The 25,805-nt window shown below is 47.1% G+C and overlaps 5 protein-coding genes across 16 annotated transcripts in view; 2 read left to right on the top strand and 3 right to left on the bottom strand.

Moving 5' to 3' along the window:
- Positions 1-15,252, top strand: part of pdzrn4 (PDZ domain containing ring finger 4) — a 57,961-nt gene extending 42,709 nt beyond the window's left edge. Inside the window, exon 16 of the mRNA XM_019883066.1 lies at positions 14,881-15,252. The gene's annotated coding sequence lies outside the window, so the exon portion shown is untranslated. The remainder of the gene's footprint in view (positions 1-14,880) is intronic.
- gxylt1b (glucoside xylosyltransferase 1b) lies at positions 3,010-7,266 on the bottom strand. Of its 4 annotated transcripts, none has more exons than XM_019883070.1 (7): positions 6,693-7,266; positions 6,051-6,252; positions 5,817-5,948; positions 5,493-5,744; positions 5,235-5,358; positions 4,918-5,090; positions 3,010-3,227 (listed from the first exon to the last, which is right to left on the bottom strand). In XM_019883070.1, exons 1-7 carry the CDS (start codon positions 6,893-6,895, stop codon positions 3,171-3,173), a joined length of 1,143 nt encoding a protein of 380 aa, XP_019738629.1. In that variant the 5' UTR covers positions 6,896-7,266; the 3' UTR covers positions 3,010-3,170. The 4 variants fall into 4 exon arrangements, with proteins under 4 accessions (XP_019738629.1, XP_019738627.1, XP_019738626.1 ...); XM_019883068.1 differs by lacking the exon at positions 3,010-3,227 and adding an exon at positions 3,566-4,158; XM_019883067.1 differs by lacking the exon at positions 3,010-3,227 and adding an exon at positions 3,566-4,158 and having other exon boundaries at positions 5,493-5,948.
- Positions 7,369-17,132, bottom strand: yaf2 (YY1 associated factor 2). The gene is made up of 4 exons (XM_019883072.1): positions 17,083-17,132; positions 16,598-16,723; positions 10,125-10,280; positions 7,369-9,427 (listed from the first exon to the last, which is right to left on the bottom strand). The coding sequence occupies exons 1-4, from the start codon at positions 17,106-17,108 to the stop codon at positions 9,172-9,174; spliced, it is 564 nt and encodes a 187-aa protein (XP_019738631.1). The 5' UTR covers positions 17,109-17,132; the 3' UTR covers positions 7,369-9,171.
- A 652-nt stretch (positions 17,133-17,784) lies between these two features.
- Positions 17,785-19,699, bottom strand: zcrb1 (zinc finger CCHC-type and RNA binding motif 1). Its single transcript, XM_019883010.1, has 8 exons — positions 19,615-19,699; positions 19,401-19,510; positions 19,254-19,282; positions 19,049-19,160; positions 18,864-18,971; positions 18,673-18,782; positions 18,520-18,598; positions 17,785-18,150 (listed from the first exon to the last, which is right to left on the bottom strand). The coding sequence occupies exons 2-8, from the start codon at positions 19,482-19,484 to the stop codon at positions 18,001-18,003; spliced, it is 672 nt and encodes a 223-aa protein (XP_019738569.1). The 5' UTR covers positions 19,485-19,510; positions 19,615-19,699; the 3' UTR covers positions 17,785-18,000.
- pphln1 (periphilin 1) overlaps positions 18,157-25,805 on the top strand; it is a 57,352-nt gene continuing 49,703 nt past the window's right edge. For 7 of the 9 annotated variants that reach the window (XR_002169819.1, XM_019883006.1, XM_019883005.1 and 4 more), the window contains exons 1-9: positions 19,714-19,799; positions 20,247-20,300; positions 20,448-20,518; positions 20,601-20,792; positions 20,887-20,948; positions 21,159-21,272; positions 21,509-21,660; positions 22,698-22,753; positions 24,181-24,321. Coding sequence is in view for 8 of the 9 variants with exons in the window: in XM_019883006.1 (XP_019738565.1) it covers position 20,300; positions 20,448-20,518; positions 20,601-20,792; positions 20,887-20,948; positions 21,159-21,272; positions 21,509-21,660; positions 22,698-22,753; positions 24,181-24,321 (789 nt within the window). In the remaining variant the exon portion in view is untranslated. Of the gene's footprint in view, positions 18,298-18,412; positions 18,451-19,713; positions 19,800-20,246; positions 20,301-20,447; positions 20,519-20,600; positions 20,793-20,886; positions 20,949-21,158; positions 21,273-21,508; positions 21,661-22,697; positions 22,754-24,180; positions 24,322-25,805 lie in introns of those variants that run through there. The other 2 variants (XM_019883003.1, XM_019883004.1) reach the window with 2 other exon arrangements.

Here is a 25,805-nt window from a genome sequence, read left to right as displayed (position 1 = left end):
CCTCGTTAGTCGCCCTCCTTCCGACTGTACTGGTGAGTGCCCCCCCCCACACCCCAACCCACCCCCCCCAAAAGAAAAAAAAGGCCATCAGCTTCATATCCTCCCCCCGGAAGATTGGGGCTTGATAAACAGGACCGATAAGCTCTCTCTGAATGCATTTGATTTCGCTGACTCTGAAAGCCAGCGGGGCGCTGAACTGTTAGCTTGCGCATTTAATCACTGACGTCATGTCTAAAGTGATACCACCAATTCTACTCTGTTAAAAAGAAAAAAAAGGCCATCAGCTTCATATCCTCCCCCCGGAAGATTGGGGCTTGATAAACAGGACCGATAAGCTCTCTCTGAATGCATTTGATTTCGCTGACTCTGAAAGCCAGCGGGGCGCTGAACTGTTAGCTTGCGCATTTAATCACTGACGTCATGTCTAAAGTGATAGACAAATCATCCTCATGTATGCCTGCTCCCTCCCTCCCCCCCGTATAGATAATTAAGCTGTAGTCCAATTGATTTATTGTCTTGCGCGCGGGCTTCACACTTGACGCCATCCGCCGCGCGGCATAACAACAAGTTAAAGGCTTTAAATTAACACAGTGGGGCCTTATTGTCATGGGAACAGATAGCAGGTGTTTCTCTGCCTTTCAGGCTCGGACAAGCACAGTGTGTGAAACGCGCACGGATGCGCGTACGGCGTGCGCCCGTCAATTTGTAGCTGGCATTTCAACTTGGCTTCACAGATTTTTACACACGTGTGCCTCCGAGCAGATCAATAAAACGGACCCAAGGCGTAAATTGACACCTGAGGGAGCCCGTGAGCGGCAAGGCTGTGATTTGGTGGAAAGTGGGGGGTCGGGGGGGTGGCTTTTAATTCAAAAAGAGCGCAAAATTTACTCTGGTGATGAAAAAAAAAAAAACAGGCTTGACACGTATGAATGAATGTTCATTCATTTCCTCATGCAGTGCCACTGCAAAAATGCATTTGCGGTTTTGGACGTCACCATTGTTGCGTTTCGTCCAATTAGGAAGTCGCATTTTCCCCCACCGTCGCACTGACTGGTTCACAAAGTCAACAGTTTTCTTCTCGACGTGAAAATGAGCGACTCGGATTGACCTAAAGTGCGCCTGAAACACTAACTGGGCGGGGATATAACACAGCCCCGCCCCCTTCCCCGCCCGCCCCGCCGCTGTCACTTGCACTCACTGCGGCAATTGCCTGTAACTTGCCTCTAGCCAGGCAGGTAATTGCTGTCTACGGGGCGACGGGTGCCTCGACAATCGAGCGCCGGTGTCCACGCGGGCTCTATTCACTGCCACTGTAATTACCTCAATGAAAAGCTTGCAAGGGCAATGCGAGTACGTGTGGGTTTTTTCATGAGACTAGGAAGATTTAGTCAACATTCCCGTTATGCGTGGTGGTATCAGAATAGCGTTTTGAAATACTTCCGTCCAATTTTGCGGCTTCATCCTTGGATGTCGTGTGTATGCAACGACCTCATTTTGGCTCGCCCGACTGCCTCAAGCCCGCCGTTTGATAACCGAGTCACACTGGAAGGAAAATGAAGCACACAAATGTTACAATAACATTTCGTCCTTCCCTCCAACTATAAATATCGGACCGATGTCCACATTTGGCAGAAAAACAAGAGATTCCTTCGAGCTGGCTTCCTAAAAGCAGCGGGAGGAAGAAAAACAAAAGTGTCTCGAAATCCTCCGTCTTGGCTCCATGTGGCATTTGCAGTCTGACAAGTGGGCAGAGCGCGCAAGCTGTGAAGTAAATAAAGCAATCTGTGCAGTCTTGATGTCACCAAGCCGAGCAAAGATGTCACATTCCATCTCGCCGGACATCAAACGTGCTCACATTTGAATAAGGGGAGGGGGTGCGAGATGACACGGCCAGCCGTGATATATGGACCCTATTACAACATGTAAATGCCCCCCTGCTGTGCAGCGCATGAGTACACACGCACGCGCAAACGTGCAAAAATACCACGCAGAGCTCTGTTAATAGACAAAAACCTCGGTACAATGACAAGTTTTTGCGTACCCCCCCAAAAAAACGAACTATGTTGATATTGATACAGTCGATCCCAGTTACGATGTACCTCGAGGGACATAACGAATCGGTACGTTAAAACGGTCGTTCGTCGTCACCATTTCCAATAAAATAAAATCTGGTTGCTTAAGTTATTCAGGTTTTCGTTGTCAGCAAAATCGGCAAAAGGAAGATGAAGTGAAATCGGGACTTTGAAGCGTGAACGTTTGTACAAGTGAAAACGCGCTATGTTGAAACGAGGTTCGACTCTCCATTGCATGATAAAAAAGGAGGCGCTCTTTCCGTTTTTAAGTATTTGTACCCGAATGTAAAACGAGGCCCATTCAAAAACTATTCAGTGCAAAATCATCACATCTCTCGATTTGTTTTCTTTTGATGAAACCATTTTGCGAGCTGCACCAACCCAAAGAAAGCGCGCACAAGACGTCCTAATTGCTCCATTGGCTGTGGCAGACCTTGTCCTTCTTTTTTTTGTGTCTGTCTTGTTTTTTTCCATGAAAACACACTCGATCGGGCCTTTCGCTGTCCTTCCCAAGTGCACTTATCCCATCTGTCATTTCAGCTTTTTTATTTCTTTCTTTTTTGTGCCAACACTATTTGGAAAAAAATAGTCGCCCTCACCTTGAGGTACTTCACTTTGTCTCTCGTTCTTCTCTCCTTTTTTTTGGACCTCTTTCACGTTGGCTGCTCATTATGCTGGAAAACAAAATCCCAATTTGTGTTTTTTTAAATAAAAAAAAACAAACAAACATTGCCAGGTTGTATGCAGTAATATTGAATTTTCCAATGCCTTGCTTGTCTCCGGGGGGGGGGGGGGGCGTAGTCTGCTATATGTTGCCTCCGAGCACTGGCCAATAAAGATCATTGATAAGCTCTCATATAGCTACATGGTGATGAATGACACCTGTTTGTGTTGCGACGTATCGAGGCGCCTGGGGGGAGACGCACACAGACGCCCGCGTGCAGCTCCTCATGGGGGAAAACATAAAATCACCCCCTCACCACCCACCCCCAGTCGATGTTGTCCAGGATCACAGCTATTGGGCCATCACTTGCGCTTTATGAGCACCCCCCAGCTCGGGCACACACGGCGGAGCACCTCAGGTGGTCTGTTTTTAGATTATTGACAAGTGCATCGATCTGTTGCACAAGCGCGGCATCCGTCTCCATTAGGTGCCTGCAGAGAAAGTCCAACTGCTTATTTGCTGTTGCTGAGTGTCGAGGAAGCGACGGCGAGAGTTGAAACGTGTTTAGTTCTTACTTTGAACCCTCTGGGCTTCGAGTCCACCTTTTTTTTTTTCTTTTTTTGGTTAATTTTTTTAAAAATGTCAGTAAATGGTCATCATTGACTCAACGCTTGAAATGTGTCGTAGCATTTTGGGAGCGTTTGGGGAAAAAAAGTTTACTCTTGAACTGGGCAGTTCCACGCTTCTGTAGTTTGTGAATCGATGACGTCGCTGATCAGTTTTCCGATACATTGCGTCTTCTTAATTTTAATAAAAGGCATTTAATGGCTGATTACACTCAATTTTATTTTTTATTTTTTTGTACATTTTACATTCAATTGTGTTGAAAGAAAAAAAATGTAATACTTTGGTTTGAAGAGTTTGCAGCACAAGTCCAACAAAAATAACGTAAATTCACAGTTGGAAAGGGAAAAAAACAACAACATAAAAATAGACACACTTGAGTGGAGTGACATCCTTAAAAAAACTACATTATTTGTTTCATTCTCTGATACAGGTTGACATATTCTCCAATATGGAAAGTAAACGGCTTTCTCTTTGAGGTTTTTGCATTTAGTCAGGAAAAAAAAAACAAAACATGGGGAGCGTAACAATGGAAGAGAAGTTCAAACTTAGAAACAAAAATAATCATAATTGAAAAATGGCTCATCAGGTGCACCCTACAGAGGTGCCAGATGTGTGATGCAGCTGACGCCCGTGTCACCGCAAGCGCACCGCCTTCCCGTTAATGCCGGCCAGGCTGTGCACCAGCGCCTTGGTGAAGAGCGCGTGGGATTTTCCGCAGTAGGTGTGCGTGGTTTTCAGCAGTTGTTCCTCCAGCGGGGCCAGCAGGGACGACACCGGATCGGCACCAAACGAGTACTGCGAGCAAGTTACAAAAGCAAGTTAGATGCTTCCAACTTTGTGAGACCAGCTCGGACACGGCCATTTTCTCTTGCTAATATCCAGAAAATCAGGCTTGAAAGAGTTTGCTGTAGAAGCAGTTCTCAAACCAATCAGCAGCCTCAGAACACACCCCCCTCAAAAAAAAAAAAGCTGTGTTAAGTGGAGCTTCAGGGAGATTTGGTGCAGGCGATATCTCTCAAATGGATAAATTAAAAAGTTAATCCGCGAGGCGCAAGGTGTTTTATTCCCGACAAAAGTCAGAACAGTCCAAAATAAAACACAACCAACTCTGCATTCAGAATTCGTCTGTCATAAATCAGCAAAATTGCCAAAATATCTGCACTGTATCCTTCCACTACAATCTTTACCGTTTATTGTCCCAGCCGCCCATTATAGTGATGCACTCAAGAAGCTGAGTGAAACCAAATTAATACCTACAACACACGGCAGGTAATTTTTGCACGCGATGGGCTATAGATCCGCCGTTCGCCTGATCTATGCCATGCCTCGTCGAAAGGCAATGAGATTTGCTCTGATGGCATCATTAAGTAAATGCCAGCGCGGTCGTCAATATTATGACACTGCTGGTAAACAGCCCATAAACGTCCTCCCGGGAGGGAAATGAGCTTTCCGATCTCACCTTCAATTTGGTTAATCCCTGCAAATAAATGCTTGCAATTCCCATCGCTGAATGACAAGCAAATGTGAAAGTAGACGACTGGTACTCAAAGTCACCTTTCGTATGGCCTCGTAGACCGATTTGAAGGCGGGCTGCTTATGGTCGTGGTACACGCCTCGGTTTCCGTGCAGGATGTAGATCCCGTTGTCTTCGGCGGAAGCGCAGTTGCTGCCGTAGATGCAATGATCCGGACGGTAATTCCACTGACACGGAAACTCCAGCAGGAGCTCTGGACAAGCGCGAGGAGATCGATAATTGCAAACAGCCAAAAAGAGGCAATTAACGCGGAAGAAAGCACAATGTGCTTGGAGCGACATCTAGTGGACGTTTTGGCAAAGTGCAACCCTTTTGCAACTCGGGACTTTTCACTCACCAGGATTGTAGTGGAAAATAATGTTTAAAAGATCCTGGTCCCCCCAGGTTATGTTGAGTTTGTATTTTTGAAGCAGTGGCATGAGCAGCTCCTCCCATCTGAGCCCCACGGAGGTCATATCATTCTGACCACAAAAAAAAAAAAAGTTACATGTAACTAAAGCCCGGTACTGCATTCTGAATCAAATACAGTGCGCTAGGGACATCTTGTGGCCATCGGTTGTATTACAACACCACGACAGCAACCTGTCCCCCTCACCTTAAAAAACATGCTCCTCATCCTTGTGAGGTTCATGAGCATGACCCCCGAGTTGATGCCTGTTCTGCCGTAAAACGGGTGCCGGGCGAAGCGACTGTACCAAGCGATGCGGGGTTCCTCGTGCTCAGGGGCCATGGCGGCCAGCTGCGCGGAATCGAACCGAGATAGAAAATCCCACAGACGGTCGACAGGCTGTAGGAAGAGGATGTCTGAATCCACGTAGACTAAAGATTCAATGTCCTTCAGGATAAGCTGCGCATCAAAAACAAGAATGAGCCAACAAGAATGCGTTCTCTCAAAGCTGCAGTGGTGATTGTTACTCACAGGTAGAAAGAGTCTCTGGGAGGCACAGGGCTTGAAGAGTTTTTTCCACTCTGCCGCATTCTCACTGGGGAAGCGGATGGGGTAGACGGTGTAGTTGAACCTGGAGCGTATAAAACCGGGCCAGGATTCCAACTAGAAAAGAAGAAACGGCTGGTTCGTCATTCCAAATTGCAAAACAACTCGTCAGATTCTCGACACTGCTTGGCTTTGATCATTTTCCAAACGATTACTCACTGCTTCCATGAACCTGGCGTGCAGCTGGTCTTCAGCAAAGATGTGCAAGTGGAGGCACTTGAAGCTAAAAAGCACAGCCGACTTAAACATGGTGACAGTCTCCTCCAGGCGCTCGCCGCAGGCCACCACAGCCAAGTGCATGCTGGGGGGAGGTCTGCTCTGGCCGCCGACCTCCAGCTCGCCCCGCTGACGCATGATGTACCTGAGCGATATTACACCATAACAGTCATCAGTTGACCATTAGGTCAGAGGGTTCGCTGAGCGCAGTACGATACTCAGTCAACCACGATTGGGCGCTTTTGTAACTTTGTTAGTTGGTTATATTTGTCATCTGAAGCTTGAAATTTCAAAAGTCCAAAAACTTGATTTGTGAAGGATTTATTCTGAGTTGGACTTTAAAAAAAAAAAAAAAATGTAGTCCGTCTGATTTTCTTGACGTACCTGAACGCATCATTCCCTCCGAGTCACGCGCATGCTCAAGTCTCGCGTGAATCCCGTTTATGAACCAAGCCGTGACGTCATAAATAGCCAGCGCTCCGTGCAATTACAATTTCTAAACATCTTGAGCCACAAATGTCGGGCAAGTATAGTTAGTCGTTTAAACGAGTGAACGGTGACAAGGACGCGCGTTTTTCTCCTCACCTGTTGTGTCGATGTGAGCTTTGTGGTCCCGCTTCGTCCGGGTCCTCCTGCCCGGGTCGCGGGACTTTCGGGGGGACGTAAATCGTCTTCACCCCGTTTGCCCCGGCCGACACATCCGCGTCAAAAAGTGCACTATAAACGTACAATCCCGAAAATACCGCAAACACGGTGCACATCAGCAGTGCACGAATGTAACGCCGCATTCTGGAGGTTTAGCGCGGAACTCGAGGCTAAAGTCATGACACATAAGAACGCGAATATTTAAATATAAGTTAACGGCAACGCGGAAGCATTTCCGGTTAGATTTAAATGACGAAGCATTTATCTGTATTACATAGTGCCCCACAGTTTAAAAGTTTAACACTCAACAGTGCCGTTTCAAACGGCCCTTAATGTACGTTCGGGGTGGTACACTGTACCACATAATAGAGAGAATGCAAATATTTGTCCCACTGTTGTGCGGCACTTTTATTTTTTAGGGTACAAGAGTTTCCGGGAGTGGTCTTCCTTCGTTGTCTCCTCTTTTTGAAATTCCCAAACAGATTCAAGAGGTCATGGGGGAAGGGTGGGGTTCCTCCCCCCTTAGTCAACTTTCATTTGACTTCACCTCTGAAAAGCTTCTTCCACAAGCAGCAGCAGCAGCCTCGTGTTCAATTGCATGTTAATGAAGCAGAGGGAAAATGAGCTTGTTTATTGACATTTAGAATGTCTGCTAATCAATAGGTGGTATTCAACTGCAGTATGCATTATTTCTGTATTTCTACTAGCAGGGGAGGGTGGAGGGCTTTGTTATCCCACATATATTAAACAGTACAGTATTTACTAAACGATTCACCAGGTGGGGCTAAAGGGTGAAAAAAAAATCTATAGTCGTACATACGGTACAGTACAGCAATATGCTGTCTTTGTTTGGCATGTAATCAAGGCAATTTAATAGAATAAATCAAAAGTAAAACTGCATCTAATAGTATTTTTTTGTTTGCGTTTTGTTACTCTGACAGACATGTAATTAACACACATTTCCTAACAACCGAGCAAAGCAAAAGGAGATGTATCAACAAAAAACATACCCCCCCCCCAAAAAATATATATATTCCATTGTTGCCACAACCAAGTAACACATTTCTAAGCAGTTCTCACGGGCCCACGCACATAGTCCCAGCTAGTGTTTTGAACCATAGCTCTAAACAATACCAACTTGTCCCACGTTCGAACACATTTCATCATGCTGTGACAGTTGAATCACCGCTTAAAATGGGAAAACAATCAAACATGGCAATAACACTGATATGACACATACAGCCACATCAAAACATGGTATGGTAGTACAATATATCATAAATATCCATTAATCTGTGTGACTCTAAAAGTTTGAAATGTAGACGTATTTGTGTCCTTACAATAACTATTCATTGCTCGGCCGGGAGTTTAGTACATTTAAAGCTCCGACAGTTGGCTACATGAAAATGATGGAGCATAAACCGTTGTTGAAATTCATCCCACCGCGAGCTATCATCTGCCTGGCAAATAAATGTCCCGAAGTTTTCCGCATGTTACGTGGCGCCTAAGCCACGACGAGGTCCACAGAACCGCATCTGCGTCGTCTTGGCTCGTCGCGCAGGAGTTGCCTTTTGTGCGCCGGCGGCGATTTTATTCCAGAGGGAAAAAAAAACCAAAAAAACAAAACAATGCTCACTTTGACCGGCCAAAATGTTGCTTTCTCAAACGGCCTGTCCTCTTTTTCACCGCGTCTGAAACCTGATTTGCCGGGATGTGCAGAGACGTCTATTTCGATGGGTGTCAATCCTGAGTTACTTCCAAGCCGGCTTGTTTGAACCCGGCGAGATGACGCAACTGAATCCATTCCTGAAAATAGCGTTTGAGGACAACAAATCCCACGTCGTCCAATTAGCTTCAAGTCTCCATCACTCGAACAAGAACAAAAAATCACTGGTATGACCCTTAAGAATATACTAAACCTTCCCTAAATGTGGTCTTTAATACCCCCCAAAAAAACTGCCAACAAATGAGCATAGCCCTGCTGAAGAATATTCTCCAGGCCAAAAACATCTTCCTTGATTCCACAGTAGAAGTTCAATAGAAGTACAAGTTTCAGGGTTTGAGATTGCAGGGTGTGACAGATGGGCACTGGACCCCCCCCCCCAAAAAAAATATGTATCCCCGGAGCACTTCACTGTTCATAGCGTGTCTGAGCATGTCATCACAGTCCTGAAAAAAGGCTGTTGTAAAATCTAAGCTGTCTGTATGGAAGCTTCGCACAATGCGTGGGATTCTCTCAAGCGCCGCGAAAATCGTCCAAATGAAAAGCTTCCCGTCGTGCGGAAAGCTTCGCAAATCACGGAGGTGACTGATTCAACTCCTGATGGGCCTGTGCCTGACAAAGGCTCAGAGTTCCCACTTGAAAAGCAATTACAGAAAGTCAGCCGGGTCGGGGCGGGGATGGGAGGAAAGGGCGGGCTCAGTGGGACTCCCCATTAACCGAGCCGCCCTCTCCCCGAGGCGAGGACGAGCGCGAGAGCCCCTTCTCGGTGGTTTCCGAGCTGGAGCCGTTCTGGCTGTGTTGGTCGGCGGCAGATGACGCGGCGCTCGAGGATGACGCCGAGGTGGACGAGGGCCTGGCCTTCTCCTTAAAGTCCGTGATGATGACCGTCAGGTCGCCCACCGTCACCTCCAGGTGCTGGGCGCTGCTACGGTCAATGTTTTTTAACCTGGGCCTGAAAAAAATAAAATCATGAAAGAAATGCCGTAAAATAACATTGACCCCAGTATAATACGACCGACCCCCAAATTGCCCTTAAAAAGTATATTTTTCTCTGTACTCATGAAAATTATAGTAATAAGTAAAACAAGCTAGTATGTTGCGGCGAATTAAAAAAAATCAGAATAGAAATGAAAGTCAAACGAAAGATGAAAGTAACAAATGAATTTAAAACAAAACCGTCAACAGATCCAATCAAGATAAAACGCTGTAATGACTCCATCTTGCAGTCGTAAATACGACGACGACGTTACGATGGCCAAGCGCCACTCTTAGCGGCTAGCTGCGAACCGCTCCTGCGCCGTACAATACAATGTCAGCGTCATTTATTGGAGGTTTTTTTTTTAGGTGAGGGTTTTTTTTTTTCGCCACCAAACATGACTTCAGGGATGGCGTGTTGATGTTAGTGGCAGCAGATTGTGATGGTAACTTAAAATTATAAATTGAAACGGGGCTCCGACTATCGAGAGGCGAGTCACGTCAGCTGCCACGAGCAACTTCAAAACATTTCTGAATGCGTGTACGATAGCATGGGACGATTTGGGATCTTTTTTTTTGTTTATTTTTTAAAAATCTGCGTGGAATTCTCGTGATGTTCCAGTCTTCCTCCCAACAACTGCATGCCTCCCTTCACCGGGCATCACGTGGCTCACCTCATCTTTTTGTGACTGTTCTTCTTGAGCGCCGGCTCCTTGTCGCTCTTCTCCCGCTCGACGCGCTCCTTCTTCTCCTTCTTGGGCTGCGAGGGTAACACGAACTGCTGGGTGGCCTGCTGCTGCGAGACGAGCTGGGAGACTGGGCGTGGCTTCCTGTCGGGTCGGGGCGTGAGGGGATGACAGGGGTGGTTAGGAGAAAAAGAGACGTGTGGCAGATTAATGAGAGGGAATATCATAGCGAGCACATTGCCGCGTGCTAGCGCGCCGCCGTAATCAAGAGCCGATAATGGCTGCCAGGGCCGGTTAGGGGGTTGCACCCAAAGCGTTCGACAAAGTGGCAGTTGGTGACACTCGCTGCATGTAGAATACAGATTCAGCCATTCCGAACCCATTATACAAAGCCGTCGGCCGGGCGTACGCCAGGCTTGAAGCGTTCATTGCAGGCCCCGAATATTCAATGCGATTCGCTTTAAGTCACTTAAATCACGGCTGCGTAATAGTAAACACGAACGACGAGACTCTCGTATTCACGTCGTCTGCCCAGCATCCCTCGCCAGCCGACTGATCCGTGGCGGCTGTCGGTGCCTGTACAAAGGCTGTAACTGTATTGCTTTCACGGGGGGCGCGCGCGCGCATGTGTGCGCGCTTCAAGGGCTGGCAGGACCCCAAGCCGAGAGGCAAGTGTTCTGAAAAGGCCATCTGTCGAGAGCGGCCGGCACGCATCTTGTGCCCGCTCGCGTACGCGCAAACGCAGGATGACGCGGCGCAAAAAAGCAACACCGCCGCGTACCTGAGGTCCGCGTCTTTTAAAAACAAAGGCCAGTTGATGTACATGGCTCTCCGAGGAACCTTCGTCCAGACGTGCGCGGGAGGGGGGTGGGGCACAAGGGCATGATGGGACGCACCGTCGAGCACAGTGCTCATTAATGTTTGATAGTGTTCGCTCCACGGTAGCTCGATGTGAAAATCAAGCTTGAGATGTAAAGTGAGTGCACGAAGCCGTGTGCCAACTCTTGAAAAAGCGCCGCTGATTAGACGCAATGGATTGTGAAAAATCCAACTTGTGCATGTCAGTGCTATTAGTTCTGCGGGCATGAGCGTTGTTAAATGATTCAACGGTGACCCAATTTGGTGCCCCCCCCCCAAATATATATATATATATATATATATATATATACCCCCCTTCCCCCCGCGCCGCATCATTTTGTTTGTTGCATCTTCACCACGTCGTGATGCTGGAGTGCGATGCGAGACGATGCCGCCGTCCTCCAATATTATCCCATCTTGTCTGCTGAACCGCTGACACCTTTTAAATAAAGACACCCCCCCCTCCACCCACCCCACCGCCGACCCAAAATGCCGCCTCCAACCCTCCCGCTGAAGCAATTTGCCGCTCTCCTCGACAAACCTGATCCTCCTCCTCCCGAAGTGACAAAGCTTGTTTTGTGCGGCGGCCACAACCGACAAAGTGCTCACAAACCTCACATTGTCTTTCCTGCCCTGAGGCTGAACGGCGGCCGCCTCGCCGAGCTCTAAACAAGCCGACTCCTCGGGAGGCGACCGACGCTTCCATTTGGATCGAATTCAAAGATGCCTCGCCGGGCTGAAATATGACAAACGTTCCGTGCGCTCTTGCCCGCCTAATGACATTGTTTTGCTCTGAAAGAGAATCTCGCCCATTTTGCCAGTTCAATAACCCGAAGCTGAAAGAGGAGACGGCCAATCTCATTTGAGCGCGCCGCGTCCAAACAGAGGGGGGTCTGTTAACCCCATCAAGCGGCTATTATCGGCGCACTTTCGGCCTCGCGATCGTGTGCAGTGACTCCGTTGATGTCACAAGATGGTGGCGAAAACAATGGACTATTTTCCACGCCAATAAATGCACGTTTGGCGCACAAGCTGCCCCAGCAACCGTCATGCACACCTTTTTTTTTTTTTAAACGCACCTTGAACTCGTCCTGTCCTGCAGGCATCCGAGTGCAACTGTTCCCTCACACCTACTTTCCTGTCAGAGGAACTCCGGTTAACCCCTCCCCAAACATGTCCTAAGCACATACTTGGGTGCGCGCACACAAATACACGCCGACGAGTGTTTAGCACGATCACACTCCTCGAGCTCCCTTCCTCACCGCCGCACCCGGCGACCTTGCACGCTTCCAACATCTGGCTTGACCCAAAAAAAAAAAAAAAGACACACACCAAAGTTTGTACTAAGTCTTCCCAAAGGGGTGGAAGTAGGAGGACCGCCACATTCCCGGTTAATGAGCGCATTATGGCAACCTTTTTTCAAACGTAGGACAGAGACAGGAGTGTGTGCACGCTCAAGGTAGCATTCTGCTATTGTTGAGTCTCTCGGAGCTCATCAGTTCGTGTTCCGCAGCTTGAAATCGACTCGCTTGATTTTTGCCGTACTGACCAATCTGTACACCGCGTCGGTATTGAGTGCACGCGTCGGCTATCGTGGCCCCCAGCTAAGTATTTAAGAGTCGCTGGATGGCGTCGTTGTGTGCTACAGCAGGTCCCCCCCCCTCCCCCTTTTTGTGCGACGAACAAACAAACCCGCATGGCAGATACGACGCCATTCATCTCGGCTCTGTGATGATTGTTGCCAAATAGCTTATTTTATGCTCCGCCGCGCATTCTCCGCTCGGGTGTGGGCGTGCGTGTGTCAGGACCCGCTCGTGCGCTTTCGAACAGCAGGTAGTGAGGCTCGCTCCCGGGAGCGCATCCAACCTGATGATTAATGCCTCTTCCCGCCTCGACATGCTAGCATTGTGCGGATGATTGCCTGTGTGTGTGTGTGGGGGGGGGGGGGGAACAGATGGCTTGTCACGTCCTGTGCTTTATGACACCTTTTAGACAGCCCGCTAGCCACACCGCCACATTCTCCCCATCCCGACTCCCGCTCGGAGCTGAATGTCATGCATCAGTGTCAGCGCCATAATTACAGGCTTATCACGTAGCCGTAATCTTGAGCCGTGGTGACGGGCCTACGGCACGCTTCATTGTAACCCCCTCCGTGTATGTTCACTATTTGTATGCGGCACTGGAAGCGGTAACCTGAAGGGCGTGATCGGTTAGAAAAGCAGCAGAGCAAACATGGCTCGGCTCGACAAAATTCCGTTCGACCCGCACGATGGGCTCGAACAAACAACGCCTCACGTGTTGCCCCCGTGAACTCTGCAGGCCTTATTTGCAAGGAGAGTGCCGCGCTCTGCGCTGATGCATCCGCCCACGTTCGGCTTCAATTCCGATTCATCGTCGTGTGTTCGCCGTCTGGCAACTGTCGTCAAAGCCAATTTCGGTGCAGGCGGATGACACGCTTCCAAATGCCGACGGAGAAGGTTGCCGCTTGTTTATGCAGCGCTGATGAAAGCCGTCTATCAGTCCGCCTGTCAGCGTAGGATATGCCCTGGGTTAAGTTCAACTCCGGTGAGAGAGCAAACGCAGAAAACAGAAAGGGGGTGTGTGTGTGTGTGTGTGTGTGTGTGTGTGTGTGCGTGTGCGCGTAAGAGGGAAGGTGTGGGTGTTGGGGAGGAAGTCACAAAGGCCAAAGGGGGAAACTATTCAAATTCATCATTTTCAATGATAGTCATTCCCTATTCGACGCCCGCATTTTTCAGTTCTGACGAAAAGAAAATGATTTACGCAGCACTTAACTCCAAAAATCGGCAAGATTTAAGACGCCGATGTCTCTTTTTAAATGCCGTTCAATCTGTTTACACAAAACACGAGCAATTTGTTTTGCATTCCGTTCCCTAACTTGACCCAAGATGAACCGAACCGATGCCTTCAACATCAAGGTAGCACTTGCAGCGATGTTCAGAATTCATTAAACGGGGCTCAGCAAACGCCGGCCACCATTTCCAGTGGCTGATTAACCTAAGATAAAGTTCAGCTGTTCTCGGAGTCTCCCCCCCCCCCCACATTTTTTTGTAATCGCATTGCAGTGACATTCCCAACAATCGGACAAGAAGGAAATACGTCAGGGAGGTTGCCAAGAGGCCAACAGCAACAATGAGTTGCAGGAATTTATGGCAAGTACTGGCTGGTTAGTCAATGTGACATCTATCGCAATTCAAATGACCAGGATCGTTCTCGGGCTTCTGCAGCGCTTGCCGATGAGCTGATCATGTGTGTTGGAGGAAGGAAACGTCTTCAACGTGCAGGAGAGTGGCACTGGAGGACCTCGGCCAGGGTGGCATGACAAGATGTCTCATCGTACGTAGGAAAAACATCTAAGCCGAGCCACGTTGCGCAAAGCTAGCATCGAAATAGCACCGGCGTAACTCGGCATAGAATGGCTCGGCACCAAACCGAGATGCAATTCTCGTGGGTTTGCTACACTCGTTTTCATTTTTACAGCTCTGTCACACTTGTTTAGTAACCGGCGAGGGAGCCGTCTCCATCTTGCATTTGTATGCTGCGTGTCGTTTGCCCTTTACCATCGTGCCGAGCGAGCCGCCTGTCTATTTTGCACGCCCATTAACAGCAGCGACCACCTGCGCGACCATCTTTGCCGCAGCGCTGGCGAGCCAACCCGCCAACGTTTCAGCGGCCAAAGCGCGCGGCTGCGATTTAGTGATCGCCCCGCGAGAGCATGCGTTTTGCGGGCTTCAGCCCGGTCCTGTACCCACGACCCACAAGAACCGAAATACAGTGCATCTGGATGCTGGCTCGTTTTATCGACATTTTGAAAATTTGATTGTGGTTTGGTCACGTTTGTGCTTTGTTCTTTGAACTGTTTTCGCAGAAAACATGATTGACACGATGAAGAATACGGGACCATTTCGGCTGCTCGTTTGGTGCTCGAGCCAAGGTTGGCGCAAACATCGTCGGAGCAACCTTGGCCAATGGAGGCGATGGGAACCTCGACAGCTGGCAAGCTGACCACCAGCACCACCACACAAGCGGGAATTGCCGTCGAGCCGCAGAAAATCGCAGGAGGTGAAAAAAAAAGCATTGAATTTTAGTAACGCGGTCTGTGTGTGTCTGTGCTTAAAGTGTCAATGAAACGATGCTTCCGGACAGGCTTTCAATGACGTTGGCTTTGTGATAACATCAGCCAGCAAAGATGCAGCGTGGACCAAAGCAACGTCGAAATGTGGTCAGAAACGTGGAGGGTAAAAAAATATATATATAACCCAGTTGCAGCCGCTGTACACAAGAGCGTGACGAGTCCCTACAGTCTCCACAACACAGGTAACTCAGAATGTGTGTGTCTGTGTGTGTGGTGTGTGCGGCCAAGTGCGAAATGTGCATCTGAGCGTGAGCGTGTCTGATGACAGCAGGCTGATTAAGCTGTTGCATAGTAATAAGCTATGGCTGTCGCTCTGGCAGCTGCGGTGACAACCTCTTTCATAGCGAGCCTTCCCACACACACACACACACACACACACACACACACACATTCACGTTTGGATGTTGCACTAAAGTTGCGTTTCCTCCCGCCCAGCCCTTTGTTGTGTATTCATCCTGTTAGAGTGTCCAGCAGGAATAGCACTCATTTCCTGGATCGCTTCACTCCAATATCAGCAGCGGCACAGGAGGGGGAGCATGTTAGCTTCCACCCCCCCACACCCCCCCACGCCATCTCCAGCGCCATCGAGTCCGAGACGAGTGTGTTACTCGCATCTCACCAAGGTCGGTGTCAAGACAAACGCAAACCGATTGAAAATGGCACATTTTGACATCATCACGCGAGCGCTCCAGTGTGCCGCAGGAAATGATCCCATTTCACTTCATTGGCTCGAAATCATTTGTTGACGACAAATAATGAATCTTTGTTCATCTATCTATGCTAGCAACGTGTCGTGACAGGCAGGTCAATGAGATGCTCCTGCAATTGATAGTTAGAGGTACATAAAATTAAGACTTAACACAAATCGGATCGGTTGTAATCATAATTTGCCGATCCATCAATCACGTCATTGATCGGAACACGCGACAACAAAACCAACGTTGTTCACTCCGGGGAGGTTCTGTGCTGCCACCCAAGCTTTCACGGCATATAGTCTATTTTTTTCCCCCACATTTTCCATGTATTGATGAATGTTTATCAGCATTTTGGGTACATTTTTTAGGGTTTCTTTTTTTTTCTTTTTTTTTTTTTTTCTTTGGCGGTATTCTCTGGGACTTTCCAAACGTGTCCCGTGGCTCAGAAAAGGTTGGGAATTATCGATTATAGGCGATGACATCAGCGCAATCCGATTGGACGCTGTCACCTTCCGGCGATGCCGTGACATCAGTACCGAGAAAGTCCAGTCTATCCTTCCCACAAGTGTTGGGACGATGGAACGTAACCGCACTCACAGCCGGGACAAGACGTCCTATTTGTTCTTTGATTGACAGTTAAATTGAAGACTGCGATGTTCTTGCTCTCTCATAAATGAGAGTTGTAAATCCATACCGGAAAGCGGTACAAATTAGATTCAAGGCGCGATAGATAGACCAACGTGCACCGTTCTTACCTTGTTGATGTCCCTTTCCTGACATCACACATCATGCACTTGAAAGCCTCCGCCGTGTTCTTGTACGTGCACACGCTGCAGTCCCAAAACCCCTCGTCGGAGGAGGGCTTCGGTTGACGCTTCGGCCTTGAAAACAAACACGGACAAATAAGCGAGGGAAGCCGCGGCGTGCAGACAAGAGAGGGTGGCCCCTTTGCACCGAGCGACTGCTACCGATGGCACACATCTGGCTCGAGGATCACAGAAGGGAAATCGTGTGAACGCGCGCCGTGATCCCAACGCCGTAATCAGGCTTTAACAGTCGCGCGCGCGCGCACGCTCGCACAAACACAAGCACATGCACGCCAAAAAGGGGGGCAAGAAGACACCGTGGAGAAAAAAGGCTTCTTTTTTTTTTCCCGCCCCCCCCCTCGCCCTCGCCACTGTCTGCCCCCACCACACGGCTTCATTTCGGTCGTCTAGGCCGCTCTAGCCGCCGTCGTTACCTTGTGGGACTCCTCTTGTCGCCCATGCCAGACCAGGGTGTCTCTGGAAGGGGTTCATTTGTCCTCAATGTCCACATCTAGGTCGCCAACCGCCTATTTATTTATTTAGTTGGCTTTTTTTTCCATTCTTAATAGAATGGTACATCCGCCAAACCGACGACGACATAGAAAGATGCGCGAACAGATCCGTTCTTGTGCTCGTATTTTTCATGAGCTGTCTTCCAAGTCCAAGAGGAGTTTTAGTACGCCATTCTATTTTCACGCGATTATAATGCAAATCTTGTTACATTTTAACTGTGATTAGCTTGTAAAGGAGTTGTGGGCAAAAAAAATTGCGTTCACGGGGCACATTTCATATTCATCGGGTGTGTCGTTCATTTGAATAAATTATCATTCTTCAATCGTATTTATGTAATCGCAATTAACCCTTTACACTGGTCATCAGCAAACTTGTCAGAAATGGCTTTGCGTGTCCCTACAAGTACTTTTGACGCTGGTTTAAACATTTTTTTTAGTTGCTGGACCTAACCCTTAATTCATAAATACTCTTAGTAGGAAAACCTGAATTGCTAGAGAAAACAAAACATGAGGGCAGAGTCGAAATTTGCAGAGAAATATTGAGAAAGGTTTACTTGCATCTCTGATCAAAAAATGTAAACACCTGTGTTATTACAATAAAACTTTAAAAAAAAAATAATGTACTGTATAAGCAACAAATTTACTATTCATTTACAGTGAATCAATTGTCTGAGATAAACTTCTACAAATAAATACATTTTATATCACCAGTTGAAAAGAAGGCAAAACAAATATGACCTGTAACAAAACGACAGGACGAGGGTTGTGCATCTCTCCAATAAAAGACATTTCCATACATATCGATACACGGGGTTGTTGAAACCAACAAACTAGTCCACGTTAGTCGCTCAGCTCTTCCTCATCACTGAAGTATGTGCTCTTTTTGATCCGTAGTTTCCTGGAGTCTGAGGAGGAAGAAGGATGAGCGCCGTCGTCTTGGGACACGACCACCTTTTTTCTTTGCTTCTCCTCTTCGTCGATACGCGCTTGCTGGAAGGAGACAGAAGAAACAAGCCATTTTTTTCACCCCACTACCATGGCGGGACGAGTAAATCTGTTACCTTGAAGGATTGTTTGTAAAATTAGAAGTCAAGACAGTCATGTCTAAACCTACAAAAGGTGGCGCTACATTACTTGGTATGTTAACCATATGACAATTCAGTTCCAATAACTAGAGATGTTCATCACATCATGTTTAATCTACATATGTTTACCATAGACATTAATGTGATGTGTTTTTCTGTGTTCCAAGACTCCTTCTGAATCGCTCCCTTTTCCCAGTGCAGTTGAGTAAGTGGTTTTCTTATTTTGCTAAGTTGTTTTGATATCCAAGTGACATCTAAAAAACCCCCCAACAACCTGAAAAGCTATGGCTTGACTGAGACTATCGAGTGCTGGGTCCTCTCCTTCTTCCTCGCTTTCCAGTTCTTCTTCTTCACTATGAAGGAAATAAAAGGCTATTAGCATTAAAAGAAGAGGCAACCTATTTCCTGCAAATGTCTTGTTACTTACATATGTTCTAGTTGCTGAGCTTTTTTCTTCTTTTTCTTTTCCTTCTTCTTTGGCGGCTCTCGCTCTCCCAGCATATTTTTGGGGCACGCATAGCTCATGTGACCTGTATCCTGGAATAGTTTAGAACAACACTAAACAGCTGTAAAACGACCCAACTGTACAACACCCAAAGCCATCACGATTGCACTGACCCCACATTCGTAACACCTGCTCTTGTCTGTGTAGTTGCGCCTCCTGATAAACTCAGTCGCTCTGCCGTTGTCGATTGCAATACTGGCTTTTACAGTTCTACCGAACAACTGGAAGAAATGTGCACATGTAACTCACGTGCATTCACAATAACAATAACAAAAACATTTGCAAATTCGTTACCCACCTGCTTGTTGTTCACTGCTCTTGCACAGTTATGAGCTGAATCTCTGTCCAAGAAAAGAACGAATGCTACCCCTTTGCTTTTATGAGTGTCTTTATCTTTCACAATTGTAACCCTGAGAAATAGAAAGCCACCACGGACGGGGGTTTCGTGTTTAATAAAGTGAACGGATATGTAAAGCTGCAATAGAGACTAGTGACATACTCACTTAACCACTTTTCCATATTTGGTGAACAGCTGAAATTGTTACAAGCCCTTTGTTATTTGTATGTTTTTGCAAAAGAGGCAGGTGAAATAACATGTTTACAATTTTGATACGGATTTTATGTGGAAAACCGTACGGATGCTCAATTACCTTGTGGAGGTCGTTGTTGGTGAGCGAGAATGGCAGGTTCGACACATATACAGTGCTTTTGCTCGGTGCTAAGCCCCCGCTCATGTTTTTTATTTTTAATTTACACGAAACTGAAAGAAAAATGCACAATTCATAAAGATAGTAACGTGGGTTCAGTTTGCCAGGCACGCCATATAAAACACAAATTACAGCTCTCCATGTCAGAATCACTTACCAACACAGATAAATTTAATTTGGAAAAAAAAAGATGATTCAAATGGGCCTAAATGTTGTCCAAAAGTCTCGTATTCCTGGATCCGGACGAGTGGAGAAATGCTCCTCTACGTCGCTGACTGATGACGTCAACGCGTGTCCAATAAACTACGCGCTGTTCGAATGGTAGCGTTCGGAAAGGCTAAAGTGAGTACTGTATAATTAATCGATATTCAAGCCGGTTTGTAATTACTTAAATGTCGTCCAGTATCCGGGACATGCCATTATTTGGTTATAGTTCATTTTCTTGGGCGGTAATAATGATTTAACTGTAAATAAAACGACGCGCATTTCGTCACCGTATTAACAGGCTACCGTTAGCTAATTAGCAATGCTAGTACGAGTCTGCCTAAAAAGACTTGAAACGCTGAAACGTCGTGTTTTTGTCTTTTCTTTCGTGAATTATTGACACGTTACTGCAAAAGCGGTGTAGTGGAATCCGTTTAGTAGCTACAGCCACGTTTAGGTTAAGGCTTTTCGACCTGCATTAATTTGTTTGCCTGCAACTGGACATTGTTTTGGCGATACTGTTGCATTTGAATGGCTAATACCGGTTGAGTAAACGTAATTTTTTAAAATTGTAACTTTCCTCAGGTTTTATTGAAAGACTTCACCCAAAAACAACCCGGAGAGCCCCTTCATCAGAGAGTGAGTTGGTCAAATAAGAAATGCATACAACATATGCATGCCTTTGTTCCATTTATTATTTTCTTTTTTCCTAAAGATGTTGGGAGACGTTACATGCTGACAAATTGGGTGTAATCTGTTTTTTTTAATTTTTTTGTGGCGGCGTAGTGACTTACAGGAGGGAGAGGAGTGTACGAGAGGTGTATGAAGATCGTTTTATGTCCGACAGGCCGGGGAGAGTATGTTTCTACCAGATTATCACGTCTTCTATAACCACATTGTTGTCAGGCCTCACCTCTTAATATTCACCCTCCTGTACAGGGTCAATACTCTCGAGGAGGCGAGCGGCGAGGCCACTTTGGGAGGCCTGATGGTTATGAATATGAAGGAGGCCCTCGCTTTTTCCCAAATGGAGGAGGCCCACGTAATTACCACGGAGAAGATCAACGGGGCTACCACGGGGATGTCGGTCATTTCCCCTCAGAACGCAGAGGCGGTCCTCCATCAAGAAGGGTGAACGCATAGATACCATACAAGTCATATTGCATGCAAATATGAAGTTGAAAAGCTGAATGATTGCTTCTTTTTTTTTTTGTCTTTTGAGCAGGAGGATTATTCTTACCGAGGACCCAGGGAGGAGCAACACTCAGGACGGCCTATGGACTACAAGTAAATGCTTGCTACACATTTATAATGGACTCTATACATGCAGCATTTCGCGTGAGGTGGCCTCTTAATTTCTGGTTGCCGGGTATATGCTTAATCATTTTTTTACGCTACGCTTGAGCAAAAAGCTCCACCATTCGCAATTTGTGTAAGTGACATTGTGTAACTATTTTGGTTGAAATGTAATTGTTTTTTTTTTTCCTATTCTCTCAGCAGTCGTGCACCACCACCACCACCTCGGAACCAAGGCATGTACCCAACGCCTCGATCGCTCCCAGAAAGTGGGGCAGATACTCTCGTGCAAGCCATCCTCAACCTGGACCGAGGGTATGAATTAAAAAAAAAGAAAAAAAAAGCTTTGGTCTTTCTGTGGCTCGTCTCTTTGTTGGATATACTGTATTTTTTTGGGCCTGGTGTTATATTTGCGTACAAACCTTGAAATGTAGTCTGAATGAACCGCATGTTCATCAAGTGGATGCTAGATGGCAGTGTTGTACCTTGACAACATTCTTTACCCGATGAAGTCTCTGAACCACATTTCTTGTCTACTTGTGCTTTCTCAGAGATGAAAGACAGGACTACCGGAGAAAGGCCCCTCCATTCCCGCCCCCCAGGGACCGCTCCCCCCACAGCCGCTCGGGTTCCAGCGTGAGCAGCAGGAGCTACTCGCCGGATCGCAGCAAAAGCCTTCCGTTTCCCTCGCAGCAAGGCAAGGGTAGGTCAGCTTGCTGATGCCGAATTGTTGTTGATGCACCGCTCAACCTTTTTCTTTAGCCAGGTTGGGCAAAAGTCCGATATTTGGATGGGATTTGTGGGCGGAGTCAAAATGTAGCACAAAAACATTAACGTCCAAGTCACACAGATTTTCTCCGCGATACACCACTCAATCACCCCAAAAATAAAAGTCTACATTTGTTTTTTGCCCGTCGACCAATTTCTGACAATCTGGCTCACTGGTTTTGCAGGTGAGGACGGTCCAAATGGGCACAGTGGTCTGAATGAGCACCTCTGGGGGGCGCTCTTTCCTCACAGTGAACATAAGCCTACAGGCTTGTCCATGAGACTTGAAAACAAGCATCATGTCAAGAAAATGCAGTCATACTCGGTGTCAAAACATTCGCGGGGAAGACAAAATGCTTACCGTGGCAATTTTGTCCTAAAATTGCCTGCAAGATCCTCCAAAGTGGATGAAACTAAATGAAGGCGATCTCATATGTTTCTTATAAAAGAAATGAGACAGTTTTCGGGACTGTTCTTGCGCATCATCTCTCTGCTACAAAACACAAATTGAAGGGAGGCGAGCGACGGGCAGAGAATTTTCTTCCAGGGGTCAGCGCAGTTAAACGTAACCTGTCGGGTAACTTGAGAGGAGGAGGAGAGCATTTCTAATGCATCCGGCAGCCACCTTTGTCCGACCTCGTAAACGTGCCACCGGCTTGTGTGTGGGAAAGACCGCAGAGTGGCTGTCTGATAGATATACCTGAAGTGAAAGCCGCCACCACATCGACGTTCTTCACGCGTGCTGCTTGGCAAGAAAGCCTTGCGTGGAGCAAAGTCGCGTCCGCTTGGAGAAAATTGTTTGAGGGTTGACGGATTTGCAGTGCAAACTGCTTGCTTAATTGTCCTGGAAGTCGTCGTCCTGCTGCATTCTAGTTTACCCTTCCTCCTTGAATCCTCATCCTCCTTTTTTTTTCTTCATGTGTCCTTTTGTTGCTTTCCTCAATCTTTGCTTTGTCATTTTTTTTTCCTCAGATAAGATCCCGGGTCTGTCAAGAGAAGGTTCCCCGAGCAGTGCCACCTCAAACAAGGTGAGCTCACGGTGATTAAAAAAAAACACACACACACACACACACACACACACACACACACACACACACACATACAAGACTGATAGAAAACTGCATGTTGACCATTTTAAATTCTGTCTTTTAAACCCCTTGAAGTATTTTAATAGCTTTTAAAGTGGCCCCGTGCTTTTGTTTACCTGCCGTGTAAGCAGACTTCAGTCATGTGGGCTTGTAACGATGGCGGGAGAGGACGGCTCGAGCATCACCCAGAGTCTTAAGTCGTGTTTTATTATGATTAGAATTTTTTATTTTTTTTTTCCCAACAACAATACTGCTCTTTACTGCCGCATATATTGACCGAGGCGGCTTTGTAAATAATAGTTTTGCTGATATATCCTCCATTTCCATCGCCACAGCTGCAGGTTAAGTCGAGGCAGATGTGACGAGCCGCACCGGTGCGGCCACCCAGAAGTGAGACGGCTCAAGGCGTTCGCCCGAGCCATCGTTTTTATCAGGGGATCTTTCTTCGCCACAAAGCAGAGAGAGCGCCTCCCCTATGGAGCACAACTCAGCCCGCTATTTAAACTCGTGGGGCGGAGGGGCTCCCAACTTGCTGCGTTTGGTAGCCCCTTAGCGCTAGCACCTTCAATCCAGAGCCCGTCCATTCAACTTCAGATCACGGATGCTTGGTGCGTTCTGCTCAAGCTGTTTTGTCAGTTGCCGACCGGCACCCGAGTGCTCCACCTTTCCGGCGCACTGCCGCTGATTTGCAGCGTTTGATGTTGGGCCCGCTGCATTGTTTCCTTGTCATGTGGGGGGGCCACCAACCCAATAACCTTTGCCAAGATGAAAGGCCCGCGCTGTGCCCCCTGTAAAGGCTGCACTAATGGCCCCCCAGCCGCGGCCTGCTGTAGAGAGTCAACAAACAAGGATTTCTGGAGCCGTCTCCAGACTGACCTCGCCGCCCCAAAACAGTTTGACTCTCAGCGCGACTGAATTTATATGAATTGACTTGAACGGCAGTTCAGTCTGTGAGGACATAGTGGAGAGTTCCACTGTGGCTGAAATATGAAATTGGGGCAAGTTGTTGTAGCGAGTCCGCTCCCCTGCCAAATCACAGTCATTTGGCGCACAACCGTCCTAGAACATTAGAAAAGCACACCATTTCCCGAAAAATCACATTAAAGTCTGCCCCAGTTTCGAAAGATTCCTGTTTGGACCTACTCTGGCCTTTCATGTTGGGTGGTGTCCAGTCACTTGAATTGAATGATTCACACAGGGATATTAGCCCCAAACTGCCATTGTTTTCCTTTATTTTATTTTATTTTTTTTAAATGGTGCTCTGAATTAGCTTGTCAGGAAATGTTTGCTCACCCTGTAAGCCTACCCGAAAATTAAATGTCGCCATATGTCTGGTTGAAATGACATTCCCGCCTCTCCCTTTTTAGGAGGAGAGCAATGCGGGCGAAGCCGAAAAAGAGGAGCCGCCGCCGGCCGCTGTCGTGGAGGAGAGTCACAAGATCACCGCGGACGACTACAAGGAGAAGCGATCGCTGGCAATCGCAGCTAAAGCCCGAGAGATTGAAAAGGTACACTCCTTTTATTGTGATGGGGAAAAAGAATTTAGACATTCCCATACATAAATTACTTTTATGGGTTCCGATTTTTTTTTGAGGGAAGGAAATACAAATTAGGGAATGTCATTGATGCCATCATTTTGTCATAGATTTATTTGAATAGTGTAATAGGTCATTTTGTATATCAATATCGATAGAGGCAATTATTTTGAGCTCTTTTCACCATTTTTTAAAATGAAACGCATTATATATCAAATGGGTAAAAGAGACAAAAATACACCCGTCATTCCAACTATCTGGTAGTACAACTACTTTTCAAGGAATGTGCACTGACAATTAGGGCTTGTCTGCATTTTTAAATGTGCCCCCCACCCCCAAAAAGCAGCAGATTCCCCCCCCATTATTTTTGTGATACACATTAACACGTTAGACCAAGATGACATTCTAACAGGGTTGGTTAAAACAAGGTAAGTCACACAAAATGTCTTCTCACACACGGTTGGGAGTAATTGCTGTCGATAAATGAAGGGATTTTTTTTCTGTCTTTGAGAGTATCGGTGCGTTGAGCGCGATGTTTTCCCAAGCAAGCGTCTTAACGTTTCTAAATAAGCCCAATTAAAACTCCAAACCACTCCAGGTGCCACTTGTACTGTTTCCTGGCGTTCAGGGTTTAAAGGATCCCCCAACAAGATGCTTAATTTCCCAGGATGTTTCTATGAACGCTTGTAAATTTTGCGAGGAAATTATGACAACAAATGCTCGTTCTGCCAAACGACCGCCATGAGCGGTTGAAACTTTTTACATCTTGCCCACCGTTTTTTTTCTGGAACCGCTTAACTCATGTCCACAGACATGAAAAAGTGGACCAGGGTGTAGCCTTGTGCATCCAATAAATAGAGGTCAGTGGAGTAAAAACCACCCTCGGGGGTGGCGGTTGCAGCCTCCCTGGCTCATCTAATGAGGGCCTTTCCTGCAAGCGGGAATGCTACCGCTGCTTTACTGGGATCATTAAACCCGAAGCAGCTCTGCCTCGAAGCGTACAATGCGCGCTCGCATCGCAAAGAGCCTGCCGGCGCTTGTAACGGGCTCGCTGACGCTGCAGATTCAGGCCTGTTTTATAGTCGCTCTTCTCTCGAGCCCGTCTGTGCGGGTGTGTGTAACCGCGAGGTTTTATGCTCATTTTGGGAACTAATTATCAGCGTGTGCGCGGTGCTCACCTTTTTACTTTTAAAAAGTAGACCGCTTTCCCAGACGTGGAGGTTAAAAAAAAAAAGGGTAATCAACCACGTTTGTTAATTCCAGCCTAGGAAAGGGTTCGAGTCGAGCCACCATTTTAACATTTCATAGTTCCCAAAAGTCTGAGTGAGTTGCTTCCTTGTGACGGATGGCCGTGTGCCAAAGTGGTTCGCAAAGTAGACGAACCAAGCTGCCGCAAAATTGGCAAGCTATTGTAGCTGTCGTAGCCGCCCGCCACCCCGCCCCCCCACGATGTAAAT

The sequence above is a fragment of the Hippocampus comes genome, unplaced genomic scaffold (genome assembly GCF_001891065.2).
Source record: "Hippocampus comes isolate QL1 unplaced genomic scaffold, H_comes_QL1_v1.1 scaffold53, whole genome shotgun sequence".
Lineage (NCBI taxonomy): Eukaryota > Metazoa > Chordata > Actinopteri > Syngnathiformes > Syngnathidae > Hippocampus > Hippocampus comes.
This window is presented reverse-complemented; position numbering and strand designations above follow the sequence as displayed.